Source organism: Gymnoscopelus braueri, assembly GCF_963280865.1.
Source record: "Gymnoscopelus braueri genome assembly, chromosome: 8".
NCBI lineage: Eukaryota > Metazoa > Chordata > Actinopteri > Myctophiformes > Myctophidae > Gymnoscopelus > Gymnoscopelus braueri.
In genome coordinates, this window is record NC_137609.1 from 49,376,799 (window position 1) to 49,391,314 (window position 14,516).

At 43.3% G+C, this 14,516-nt stretch overlaps 1 protein-coding gene across 1 annotated transcript in view; it reads right to left on the reverse strand.

The window, feature by feature from the left end:
• Positions 1-2,804: 2,804 nt before the first annotated feature.
• LOC308090381 (arginine--tRNA ligase, cytoplasmic-like) overlaps positions 2,805-14,516 on the reverse strand; it is a 46,171-nt gene continuing 34,459 nt past the window's right edge. The window contains exons 13-15 of the mRNA XM_080435530.1: positions 11,194-11,366; positions 9,694-9,941; positions 2,805-3,159 (exon numbers count right to left, since the gene is read on the reverse strand). Coding sequence (XP_080291656.1) covers positions 3,050-3,159; positions 9,694-9,941; positions 11,194-11,366 — 531 coding nt within the window. The 3' untranslated portion in view covers positions 2,805-3,049. The remainder of the gene's footprint in view (positions 3,160-9,693; positions 9,942-11,193; positions 11,367-14,516) is intronic.

The window sequence follows — 14,516 nt, forward strand, 5'->3', positions numbered from 1 at the left end:
TCTGTCCTCGCTCTCAGCTAAAGACGAAGGAGGCAGAAATGTGAGTGTTGTGATTTAGCTGTAGAGTGATGTCTGTCGGTTCAAAGCAGCAGTGTGTGTGTGTGTGTGTGTGTGTGTGTGTGTGTGTGTGTGTGTGTGTGTGTGTGTGTGTGTGTGTGTGTGTGTGGACGCTGTAGTGTGTGACCTGAAATAGCACTATGACCCCTGTCATCATGAAAGTGCTTTGAACGGCTGGTCTTTAAACACATCAAGTCCAGTCTCACCGCCCTTAACTGGACCCCATGTTTACGTATCACACAAAAAAATTGGTGCGCACACGGGTCGGTACGCACGTCGTCACTAGTGTGCACCCTCACAATTTTTAACTGCAGCCTTAGTCATTTCTAGCCTGGTAAACCCTCCCTCCGGAAATCTCATTTCTATTTGATTCCTGGAGTGAGTCTGGCATGAACCGCCTCTCTGCAATATTGGCTGTGTATGCCAAACGGCCGCGCCTATCAGCGTCGTCGCTCATTGTTCTGTGATTGACAGCTTACGTTGGCCAATCAGGTGGCGAGTTCGAGTGAGCCCAAAACACGAACGGCAGCCATCTTTTTCTTGTGCGGCCAATTCTCCGCTATTTTTTTACTTCAAAAAGCTCTCTAACTTCTATTTTGAGGCACGGAATTTACTTATAAGATATCGTTTGGATAGAATTTAGTTGTTTAACTTCATATATGTGGTCAATTAATCATGACAAAGCCTATTTAAAAAAAAATAATTAGAGAACCGGTAGGGGCGGGCAGTGACACCATTGTACCCGAAAAAGGCAACCCATTTTGGGTATGGCTGTCTCAAAAGTCCCGTCGCGTCACATTAAGACTGGTGAACTGCTGATTGGCTGAAGGGGAAAAATTATCATTGGCTGAAGGGGTTGTCAGTCAACGGTATTACTCCCGCCCAACTCCAGCACAGCCAATATTGCAGACAGGCGGATCAGGCCAGACTCACTCCTGAAATGAAATGGAATTGAGATTTCCGGAGGGAGGGTTTACCAGGCTAAGTCATTTCATCCTGGCGCCGGGCCTGAGATGAATACACCCATTTGATGAAGTTAATTATATAGATACACACACACACACACACACACACACACACACACACACACACACACACACACACACACACACACACACACACACACACACACACACACACACACACACACACACACACACACACACACACACACACACACACACACACACACACACACACACAAAGCAGGGAGGCCCCCCCAGACTGTAATTGTGTGTTTTAGAACACATCCTTAGTTACTCCCTTAGTTATTAAAGTGGGATCTAACTTGGGGCAACTTTCCAAGAGCGTTGACTGAGTCCCGGAACACATACTGTGTCATTTTAGAGTTGAGCTACAACCATTATTTATACTCTTGGCTATTCAAAAATAGCAGATATACAAGCTCATAGCGTGGCACTATGAGCTTGTAGATCTGCTATTTTTGAAAAATCGTGAAAGTTTGAAAAATCGTGAAAATGTCTGCAAATCTTTTAATATATATTTTTTTATAACAGTAACATTTGTAACTCAAATCTTTGCTTCTAGAGGTCCCTGGAACAACATATATATATATATATATATTTTTTAAACAAATGCTTGCTTAGCAGAATAGCAGATCTACAAGCTAGGTATATCTTGCTATGTTTTGAATAGCCAAAGACAACTAAAATGACAGAGATGTGTTCCCGGGTTTGAATGGGTTAAGCAAGATGGGGAGTTTTTGAAACTTCACCAAGAAGTTGGTGGGTGCGTGTGCGTGTGTGTGTGTGTGTGTGTGTGTGTGCGCGTGTGAGAGAGAGACCGTGTGCATTTCAACAACAGATGGATCATCCATCTACCTCACTGTCAGGCGGAAACTGGTTTGTTACTTAAGATGAGCTTTTTCTTAAATCAATGTCAGCTTCCTTTGAGGCACTGCATTGTTCTCCACTTCTGTGACTATTTACTTTGAAGACTTCATGTTTACTCTGTGCTTATTCTGATCCCACACTTGGCTCTGGACAGTGGTGGAAAGTAACCGAGTACATTTACTTAAGTACAATTTTGAGGTATTTGTACTTTATTTGACTATTTCCAATTTCCAATACTTTTACTTCTACTCCACTACATCTCAGAGGCAAATATTGTACTTTTACTCCACTACATTTACTTGAAAACGTCAGTTACTAGTTACTTTTCAGATATAAACTATGATATAATGAAACATACATTAACCACTTTAGCCCTATTTTATATCTATCTTTATATCTTTATATCGCGTTGTGAGCTTGTAGATCAGCTATTTTCAAACTTTTGGTACTTTAAGTACATTTTGATGCCAATGGGAGGGGGAGTGATTTTCTCAGCTGCCCGTGTGACACCCATTGGTTCCCAAACGTTTGTCCTTTAACCCCCCACCCATTCTCCCCTAATAAAGAGATCAGAATATATTGCTTAACACATTGAGTGCCAAACACGTAGATCTACGTTGTTTGCAAATACACCCGTCGAGAAGTGCCATAACCGTAGATCTACGCGTTTTCATTTTTTCTTCCACACGGGGGCGCTCTAACGCAACTCAGGAATGATCCGAGGACCCTTTAGAATGGAATGGACGGATGTCGACCATCGCCCAGACACCCTTTGTTTAACACCCGCGTCCTCGTGGAGGCTTCTACAGCTCTAAAACGATCAGCGTAAACGGTTAAGAAACGCTGTCACTGGATGTAACCCGTTTTAAAAAAACCTCTGGTTAAATCGATGTGTTAAGAGTATGTTCTTGCTTTGTTCAGAACCCGATGCCGAGGCTGTGAATGAATCCAATAGAAACTTAACTTTTACATGCCCCAAGATTGGGCATTCAAACAAAACTTTATTTCTTTATCGTGTATGATCAACATCTTCCATCCACTTGTGTTGTTGGACTGAAATGACATGAGAGGTCGAGGGGGAGGAGTTAACGACGGTCCTGCTGTGACATGCTTCCTGTGACATCATCATGACGACGACATCACATCCTGTGCACGGGGTTGATGCCCAGGATGTGGAATCCTTTGGCCATGACCGCTGCTGTGGCCTCGCACAGTAACATCCTCCACATGTTCACGTTGATGACCTCACCTAGAGAGAGAGAAACATCGTCACATGATGTGTCTGTTGTGTGTTGCATTTAATCCACTTAGCATAATCCACGCATCTGTGTCACTTTTTGATTTGAGCTAAAAAGCAGGATTTTACACTTTGGCTATTTAAAAATAGCAGATCTACAAGCTCATAGCGCGGCACCGAGTGCCGCGCTATGAGCTTGTAGATCTGCTATTTTTGAAAAACCATGAAAATGTGTGCAAATATTTGAATATATATTGTTTTAAAGCGAAAAATTGTTAACTAAAATCTTTGCTTCTGGGGGGTCCCTGGAACAAAATATTTTTAGATGGGGGTCCGCGCGGTCAAATACTTATCGTTTTTGGGGGTCCTTGACATGAAAAGGTTTGAGCACCACTGATATAGAAACACACGTTTTTTTTTCAGAAAACTGTTGGAATTTAGAAGACATTTTGTAGAATCGGCCTCAGGTCTTAATGGGTTAATCAACTTGGTTCTTCTGGTATGTGAGTTTATTAGTGGCAGAGTGGGGCTCCATCACTAGTCTCACGTAGCCAGACAACTGCTCGACAAACTCTGAATGCTTTTTCCGTTCACGAAAATATATCTTTAAAAAATATATTTTTTTTTAATTTCTGTTAAGCAGTAAGCTAGCGTTGCTGTCCGGCAGAAACCAGCTCACTCCATTGTTCCGCTTTTGCATTTTTCCCCCCATAAACACCCTTTACCTCTGTGTGTTGATTAAAACAATATTGAACCAATGAAAAGTATTAAAAAGTGCTTCTGACAAAAGCAGCTAACTCCATTGGATCCTCAAACTTTCTGCTAAACCAGCTAACTCCACCAAAGGGGGGTGGAGTTAGCTGGTTTTGCTGACTCCAGGCTCCACCCCCCTTTGACCTCCAACCTCCATTGTGAGCTTGGAGGTCCATTCAGCTGTTCTTATCAATGATGAACAAAACCTCCTAACTCAATTTTTTGTGTCCGCCAGAGGTGGAGAGTATGTTTTCGTTCTGTCCCGCTGTGTCCCCCCCCTAGCCAAGCTAACATTGGTCAAGCTCCACGTGACACGTGACAATATGTTGTCACCAATGCTTTTGATTGGCTAGAGGGACGCATGACGAAATAAAATCCTATAAATAGGTGTGTCACTTCAAAAAGCCATATGTTTTTGAAGTGAGGTAAGACAGGATCAATCAGTCTTGATTGGAACAGTACCTTCCAGTACAAATCAACCGTCCGTGCGTGTGTGTGTCCCTCTGAGAACACCTAACATTGGTCAAGTTTCAGGTGACATCACAATATGTAATATAAATATATAAATAGCTTAGACAGGAACAGTACTTTCCAGTACAAACAGAGATCACAGCTGAGATCACACAATGAAACTAACTCCCATTATGCAAACTGAAGAAGCAGCAAATCATCGTCTGAATCCTGATGAAGAAGCAAAGGCGCAGAAGGCCAAAGCTAAGAAACAGAGACAAAGAACACTAAACAGAGACAAAGAATCCCTAAATGACAAAAAACGAGGACGAGCCACAAATGCTGACAACATGACACAGCAAAGATTGCTACAATCTCTGGAAGAAAAAGTACAAGAGTCTGTAAAGAACATCGAAAGGAAAAGAAGGCACTGGTCACAGTATTCAATTGATGAAAGACAACATCAACAAGCACATAACACCAGTAAGAAGAGACGCTACAGATCACAAGAAGTAGAAGTTGATGAAGCTGCCGCCGCATTATTAAAGAAGATGTCAGAAAGTGGACCCAATTATGTCTGTTTCTCCTGTGAACGAATGCTCTACAGAGAAACAGTGGTAGAGTTAAAACCTGCAAAGTACACAGCAACAATAGATACTGTAAGTCTCCTGGACAAAGACCCAACTGCAATCAAGAAAAACAACACTTGGATCTGCCACACATGTCATCGTCCATTAAACTAGGGAAACTCCCTACACAGGCTTGGGCTAACAACTTTTTACTGGATGCCATACCCCGAGAACTGCAGGATTTGCAGTTAAAAACTAGAAAAAGTGTAAGACTAGGGTAAGTGATTTCATTTGATTAAAATAGCACGGGTCTGCTGGCGGAGACTTGTGCTCCTAGGAGCACATTTTCTAGTTGTTTTTGTCATTTCCTGAAAAATGAACATTTTGGAGTTACCTGTTTTCTGCCGGACAGCAGAGATATGCTTAGATGATTTTGATTTATATTAGGATAAATTTGCACGACTGTAAAGACGAAACGAAAGCGAGGAGGAGGCGTCACATCCGCTTCATCATTTCCAGAGCTTCCGTTACTCCAGTACTATATGACGAAAGTATTTGAAATTGTGGGAGGCAACAGTCTGGCTCGCAAGACTACTCCATCGCTGACTGAGGGGGGGCACGCACGCACGCACGCACGCACGCACGCACGCACGCACGCACGCACGCACGCACGCACGCACGCACGCACACACACACACACACACACACACACACACACACACACACACACACACACACACACACACACACACACACACACACACACACACACACACACACACACACACACACACACACACACACACACACACACACACACACACACACACGAGGTACAGGAGAAGAGAGACAGAGGTAAGACAATAGAGAGAATGCATGAGCATGATGAAAGGAAGACGGATGAAGGTAGAGGTGAGGGAGAGTTAGAGAGAGAGACACACACAATTTTAGGACAGCAATTTTATACTAGAAACAAATTTCCTACGAAAATTTAAGTGTGCCTGCGTTGGCTGAGGGTTTTGCCTATAACTTCGCCGTGGTACCACAAAACGGTGAAATAACGGTAATAACCTGGTTGGCCCGGTCGTTGCGCACGTTTTGATGTATACATTGGCGGGGCCGTGTCAACCGTGTGGGAGGAGTAGCATTTTGGTCCCCTCGGGCGGCCAAAAAAGTCAAGAAAAAAACAGCAAAATAATGATTATAAAATCAATAAAAAATAAACCGAAACTCAGAAAAGGAAAATTAAAAAAACAAAAAATTTAAGGTAAAAATGGGCATCTAAAACAATGTTTGAAAAAAATCTAATAATTTATTTTAATATATAAACAATTACTCAAATGGTTTCAAGTGCTTGTTTCACCCACTTCTGAAGGTCTGACGCAAAAACTGACCATTATACATTTGTTCGCAGACGCCTATTTAGGGGGGGTAGGCGAAGTTTCGGAGCATTTTGGGCACTTTTCAAACTGGAAGTGAAGAGGTCCAAGTCCGGGTTGGACCATTGAGCTGCATACCCCTCAGAGAGTGTTTTGGTGTAAAAAAAAAAAAATCGAAAAAAAAAAGTTCGGAAAAAAAAAATGTTGAAAAAAAAAAAAAATGGTCCACCCAAAAATATGTCCACCCATCAACCTGCACTCTTAACTGGATCTGTAACCGTTAACATGGGTTTGAATGGGGGACTGTAAGGGGGCGTGGCTACGTGGGTGGGGGCGTGGCTACGTGGTAGGGGGTCCCCGGACCCCCAACCCGCAAACATGTCCACCCATCAACCTGCACTCTTAACCGGATCTGTAACCGTTAACATGGGTTTGAATGGGGGACTGTAAGGGGGCGTGGCTACGTGGGTGGGGGCGTGGCTACGTGGTTGGGGGTCCCCGGACCCCCAACACCCAAACTCATTGATAACCAGTTGGCCATGTGGCCGATGAGAGGAGAAGAGATCGTGGTCCATTTCAATGTAAAAGGTGCATTACATCATCATCCTAGATGAGGATGATGATGATGAAGGGTAGGTTTGTAGAAAAAGTCTGAATTTTGGACTGAAAAGGGGGCGTGGCTACGTTGTTTTGCCTATAACGTCGCCGTGGTAACGCGAAACGGTGAGAAAAGTAATGCGGTAAGTGGCCCGGTCGTCCCGCACGTTTTGATGTATACATTGACACTAACGAGTAAACCGTGTGGGAGGAGAAACTTTTTGCGCGGTACGTGCGGCCAAAAGGGGCGGAGTTTCGCAGTTTTTGGCTAATAACGTCGCCATGGTAACGCGTATCGGAAATTCACTTCCGAGCACACGATTCCCGACCTGGCCGCACGTTTTGATGTATTTATTGTTGCGGTAGTGTAAACCGTGCGGCCTGTACGGACGGACGAACTTTTGTGGCGACATGGATACCTGGATTATTAAGTATGGCGGAATGCAACAAGTGTGCCACTGCCATTGCATGGCAGGCACACTTAATTAAAAAAAACGTTTTCTGCCATTTTTAACCGTAGCCTGAATTATGTTAGTCAGAGAGGGACCAGGAGAATTGTCCATTTCTTAAATTCTATTATACTTGTGGGGCCACAAGTCCACAAGCCCTCACAAGTATAGTAATATCAGAGTACACACACACACACACACACACACACACACACACACAGGTTCAAGGTGCATTGTAAATGGCAGTCCATCACATTCCAACAGCCAATAACAACAGGCCATTAGACCCCATTACACCAATGACCTTAAGGCCCCGCCTCCTCCAGCCCCCCATCGGCATCATGGGAAGAGAAAAGCCAATAGAAATTAAGTCGTTAACGAGCGACACAGACACACAGCTCGTTAAGTGGGGTGGGGGGCGTGTTGCGTTAATTGATGGATGATAAAATTAGCGAGTAATTTAACTGCAGATAAACAAACCGGGGCCTTTGTGTGAAGCCCCAGAACGTTTAATTTTATTTTGTATTCAATAATTAGATATTTGATATTCATTTGACCAGACACGCCCCCCTCCTAAGACCATTCAACTTCACACTTCATGTTAGTCAGTGGTGGACAAAGTACTCAACTCCAAGTTGAGTACTGGTCAAATATTACTCAACTACAAGTGAAAGTTTGTCAGAGATTCCACACATTTATAGATAGATGAAGTGTAGCGATATAGAACACAGCGTTAAGTAATTAACGCTGTGTTAATCATTGTTTTAACAATGCTAAATAAAATCCACAAGTTCTTAAAGGACAAATTTGTTTTTTTACAACCAAGGTTTATATTTTAGCTTGTAATTAAAGTAAATAAAAGATGAGTGTTATTTTTTTTTTCATTTACTGTTTTCTATAGTTTTAGCAATTTTTGGGATATTTTTCACAGTGGGCGGGGGCATTCTGTCCAGTGGCTAAATATGCCTTTTTTACACAATAAAAAAGGTCATGTGGTTTTTGATGGCCAGATGTGAGTTATTGGGGGCTAGAAGAGCTACTGTAAATAATAATAAAGAAATCGCCGGGTTATTGTGTAAACAAAGACATTTAGCCACCGGACAGAATGCCCCCGCCCACTGAAAAAAAGATCGCAAAAATTGCTATAACTATGGAAAGCAGTAAATTAACTCATTCAGTTCCACTGGACGTCTAAAACGTCCGTTGTAATAAGCCCTGTGCCACTGGACGTCTAAAACGTAAAAATAAATAATAATGTTCAGAACCCAAGATATGATGATTTGAAAATGTTCTGCTCCATTCACTTCTTGTTTAACTTCTTACTGAAAAAGGCTGTATCTCGGCTCCTAAGCACTTTTTTTTTACAATGAATTTTGGCCAGTGGCACTGAATGAGTTAAAAAAAATTAACACTCATCTTTTATTTACTTTAATTACAATCTAAAACATAAACCTTGGTTGTAAAAAAACAAAGTTGTCCTTTAAGTCTTGATACAGTCAGTTCTTCAACGCATATGTATAGCCACTTTAACCATCATTTTATCCTTTGGCTATTCAAAAATAGCAGATCTACAAGCTCATAGTGCGGCACCGAGTGCCGCACTATGAGCTTGTAGATCTGCCATTAAAAAAAATCATTTCAGTCTTTGAATTTATATTTTTAAAGCGATTTTTTTTACTCAAATCTTTGCTTCTGGGGGGTCCCTGGGACAACATATTTTGAGAGGGGGGTCCGCGGCCAAATACAAATCATTTTGGGGGTCTGACATGAAACAGTTGGAGAACCACCGATTAAAGCAACATATTATTTTTTCAAAAAACTGTTAGGATTTAGAAGACATTTGTAGAATCCCCAGAAGCAAAGATTTGAGTTACAAATATTTGCTTTGAAAAAAATTATATTAAAAGATTTGCACAAAATGTTCATGATTTTTCACAAATAGCAGATCTACAAGCTCATAGCGCGGGCAGAGCTTGTATATCTGCTATTTTTGAATAGCCAAAGTATAAGATAATGGTTGAAATCGAAAATGACAGATGCTTTTCCGGTCTTAATGGGTTAAAATCGATTGATCGATGCAATGACTGTATCGTTCCCTGGTTAACCCATTGAGACCTGGAACGCATTTGTGTCACTTTTAGATTTCTTTAGGCTATTAAAAAATAGCAGATCTACAAGCTCATAGCGCGGCACCGAGTGCCGCGCTACGAGCTTGTAGATCTGCTATTTTTGAAAAATCGAGGAAAAAAAAAAAGGGTTTTTCTTTCAAAAAATTGTTAGGATTTAGAAGACATTTCTAGAATCTTCTCAGGTCTTAATGGGTTAACTGCACTAAGCTTTGATCCTTACCGGTCTGTCGGTCCTTCTCCACACAGTAGCAGGTGTCATAGAACTCGGTGAAGGTGGTGGCCAGCTCGTAGAGGTAGTCGCAGAGCGTGTGCAGCAGGAGGTCGTCTAGGATCTTGTGGAGGATCTCGGGGAATCGCAGGATGCACTTGCCCAGCTTCCACTCCTTGTCGTGATCCAGCACGATCTCCGTGCTCTCTGCTGCCCTCTTCAGGGTGGCCTCGTCCAGGTTGGCCAGACGGGCGATGGACCTACAAGTTAGAAGAATTTACACAATTAAAGAGTCTTGACAGATTGCCAGATTTTTGGGAATCGATGCCAATCTCAATTTTGGAGAGTCCTAGACCACCTATTACAGATGTTTTTACCCGTATTTATGTTGAAATACTTAACACATTGCGTGCCAATCGCGTAGATCTACGCGAAACTAAATAATTGCGCACAAGCCAGACACGTAGATCTCTATGCGAAGTGGTCTTTTTTTTATGAATTTTTTTCGCAGGTTCACATTTCATTGTAGGCCTCCCTCGCCACGACACATTTCATTGTAGCACAAACGGGAACGGAAATAGCCGTATCCGGAGATTTTCGTTCCCATCCGGCGCCGCTCTAAAGCGGAAACTAAATCTCCATTTTCTCGGTTGTTGTTTTTCTCCTCGCTGATCGCTGTTTAACATAAACCGCTGTAGCTCCAAAATGGCCGATCGCCGATCGAAACGGTCTTCTCTGGGCAACTCACACAGCTACCCTGTGTGTCTACAAACAGTTGAACGCACGATTTTAAAAGGTATTTAGCGAGGTCTGTGGCGACGTGAAAAAAACTAAAAAACAATAAATCGCTGGCACTGGTGAGTACATTATGATATTAAACTCTGGCGTGGAATGTGTTAAGATTCGATTATACAGCAGGTATATTGTGTGAGCATAGATTAAAGCACAATAAAATCTTGCGACGGAAAAGCTTTGTGCGTGTCCTAATGTGCGATATGTGAAAGTCCAGCACTAGTGAGTCCCGCACACTAGCACTGTATCCCTAAACAATTAACACAATATGCAAAATGATGATGTTTCAGTAACATTGTTCCAGCTGTTCTACCAGGTGAAGAAATCACAAGATTGAGGCTTTTAACCGCTGCTTTTAGGAAATATCCAAGACCACTGGGGGTTATATAGAAAATTCTTCTGAACATATTATAACATAGTTTGACCACAAGATTTGTGTCGTTAAAATGTCTAAGATTTTTCAAGAATTTGTTGAAAATAGATCTATAAACTCACAACGCGTCGCATCGCAGCACGTTGTCAGCTTGTATATCTGCTATTTTCAAATGCTCTATTTTGAGGTCGGCTACTTTCGTTGCACAACATGCTTCCATAGAAGACATGCTGGCTTCTATGGAATCCAAATGACTTGAATCCGTGTGTGTGTGTGTGTGTGTGTGTGTGTGTGTGGGGGGGGGGGGGGGGGGGTGGGTGATATGTGTGTGTGCACTGTATAAATACCTGATTCGTGTCAGGGCGTACAGCAGGTAGGCGGCGGTGTTTCCTCGGTCGTCCAGCATCTTGTCGAAGGCGAACACGTAGTCGTTGACTCGGTTGTGGGACAGGTCGGCGTACTTGATGCAACCGAACGCCACCGAGCGCTGGGCGCTGGTCAGCTCCTCGGGAGACAACACCTGAACACACACACACACACACGTTTGTTTTACTATACTTGTGAGGCTATCAGAATTTCAGGAGAGGAGAAAGGAGAGGACAAGAGAACATAATGAAACAAAAGACAGAATAGTAGAAATAACAGACACAGGGGTGTCATCCATAAAATACTACAGCAGCACAAACACAGGACAGAACCAAACGGCACATAAACCACAAACTACAAGATGACAATACAATCACCCTGAACAGATGAGCTCTACAGCCACTTCAAGACAGTGAAGATGTTGTTCAACTAAATACAACACAGAAGCCTTTCCTGCACTCAACAACACCACCCACACCACCGCCGTGTGTGTGTGTGTGTGTGTGTGTGTGTGTGTGTATGTGTGTGTGTGTGTGTGTGTGTAAAGTCACCTTCACGCGTACGTACATTCTGTGTGTGTCTGTACATGCATATGCTGTGTCTGAGTTTGTGTGTGCTTGTTTGGATCTGTACGTATGGATCAGTGTTTGTGTGTGTGTGTGCGTGTGCGTGTGCGTGTGCGTGTGTGTGTGTGTGTGCGCGCGCGCGTGTTAAGTCGACCGCGCCAAGCAAACAGCAAGCCTCTGGGAAACGGGATTGGCACCAGTTTATCCAAAACCGTCCAAGAAGCAACATTACTGCAGTTCCACTGGAACCGCTGGGTGTTTGGCTTTACCTTCAGACAGTCCTTTAAGGCAGAGTTTCTGCTTGTATGCTTCAGACAGGACAACCAACCTCCCCACCTCCTTCAGCTCAAAATGTGGGGTCTCCCAGGCCCGGGACACCCGATCTTAGAAAAATACACTGCATGAAGTAATCACTTAAGACCTTTCTTTTCCCAATTAGTAGGAATAGCAGCTCTACAAGCTCATGTGAGCAATTTTCATTATTTTTTATCCCACGATTTTGTAACCCCATTTTTTACACCCAGTGCCAATTGTCTATTTAATCCTGGGCACTACCTTCCCTCTGCCAACCTAGGGAGGCCAGGGCCGAGCTCATGCCTCCTTCAATGAATGAGAGCCAACTGACCTTCTTATCACCTGACAGGGGAGTTTCCCTGGTTGGACGTAGCGCGTGGAAGGAACACGTAATTCCAACCAGTTCCCTTCTCCTCCATCAGGTGCCCCGGCTGGCCAGGGGGAGGCAGTATAGAGACCAGGATTACTGCATGTTTTTGTGAGGGTACCTACCGTAGGGCAGGGGTTCCCAAAGTTGGGGTCGTGGGGTCTCAATTTTTTTTTTAACAGAATGGATGAAATGCAATTTAAAAATGATTACAAATAGTACTTCTTTTTTTAAATACATTACAAATGCGCACCGAACGTGCAAGTTTATGTGCATAAATTACCTCCAGGGTTAGGTGGGGTCGCGAGTCAATGGCCGCATTATTTTGGGGTCGCGGGCTGAAAAGTTTGGGAACCCATGCCCTAGGGAACACGGGGAGAACATGCAAACTCCACACAGAGTAGGCCCTTTCGCCAACCCCACCTAGGGTATGGGCACTGATGACGCGGAGGAGAGAACACGCCCCGAGCGCCCACAGCGTCCCCAGCGGGAATCGAACGCAGGACCTTCTAGCTGTGAGGCGACAGCGCTACCGACTGCGCCACCGTGCCCCTATTTTCACTATCTTTTAACATTTCTGGGGAGGGGAAATGTTTTTCCCTGAAAACTTTGGATATTGTCTTTTAATTTCTAAAAGTTTAGGATTGTTTTCTTTCCTACTGTTTTCTTTTTAGGTAAAACGCAACAACAAAAAGCAGAACATTTACTTGAGACCTAACAAAAACAGGTCCACAGCCCCCCCCCCCCCCCGAAAAAGGTCTCTCAAACCCTCTGTTTGGTAGACAGTGGCTGACAGAGGAGGATGCAACAACAGCTGACAGGCACAGCGGCCCGTCTGCAAACTGCTGCTTTCAAAGTCAAACTTGGTCTCCGCCGTGGGGGGACGGCAGACTGTGAGCTGCAGGCATCCGTCCAGAGCTGTACAACCTGTTGTACATGCTGTACCGTGTGCCAATCAACAGGCTACAGGGAGAGAGAGGGAGGCAGACGCGCTTGGACAATCCTTCAAAACAAGGTATAAAAACAAACAAAAGCTGCAGTTTTTTTTTTACACCAGGATTCCCTCTGTGTGGCTTAACCCATTGAGACCTGAAGCCGATTCTACATGTCTCCTAAATCTCAACAGTATTCTGAAAAACGTATGTTTCTATATCAGTGGTGCTCAATCTTTTTCATGTCAAGGACCCCCAAAATTATATGTATTTGGCCGCGGACCCCCATCAAAATATTTTGTTCCAGGGACCCCCAGAAGCAAAGATTTGAGTTAAAAATGTTCGCTTTAAAAATATATATATTTAAAGATTTGCACACATTTTCACGATTTTTCAAAAATAGCAGATATACAAGCTCGTAGCGCGGCACTCGGTGCCGCGCTATGAGCTTGTATATCTGCTATTTTTGAATAGCCCAAAGTGTAAAATAATGCTTTTGAGCTCAAATCTAAAAATGACACAATTCCAGGTCTTAATGGGTTAAAGCAGTGGTTCTCAAACTTCTTCATGTCAAGGACCCCCACATTGACACTTATTAGCCCGCGGACCCCCATTTGAAAAGATATGCCAGGGACCCCCATAAGAGAAGATTTTTTTACGACTCTAGCAATGGTTTTCAACCATTTTAATTTCAAGGACTTCTGCACAAAACATTAACTAAATCAAATTGGGGGTCCTTGAAATGTTACAAGGTTGAGAATCACTGAGGGAGACGCGCTTGGCAAATCCTTCCAAACAGCAAAAAGCTGCAGTTACACTGGTATTTCCCCGAGTGTCTTACAGGGCTCTTTGTCAGAGCCAACACAGTGCTGCCGACTTTCATAGCTACTGTAGCTGTTGAAACGAGATCTCAATAATAGAGCCCAACAAATTTGTGAGGACATCGAAATTGTCATTTTTTCTAAAGGTGTAGTGAAGTACTGTATGACGCAGAGTGTAGTGACTCGACCCTGTTCGTATAAACCGCTCTAATGGGCTCTATGCACAGCGGCCATATTGGAAAGAAATTGGGCCTCTTCCTTACTTCCTTCACAGGTGTAACCAACAGTGTTGGGCAAGTTACTTTTAAAAAGTAACTAGTTATA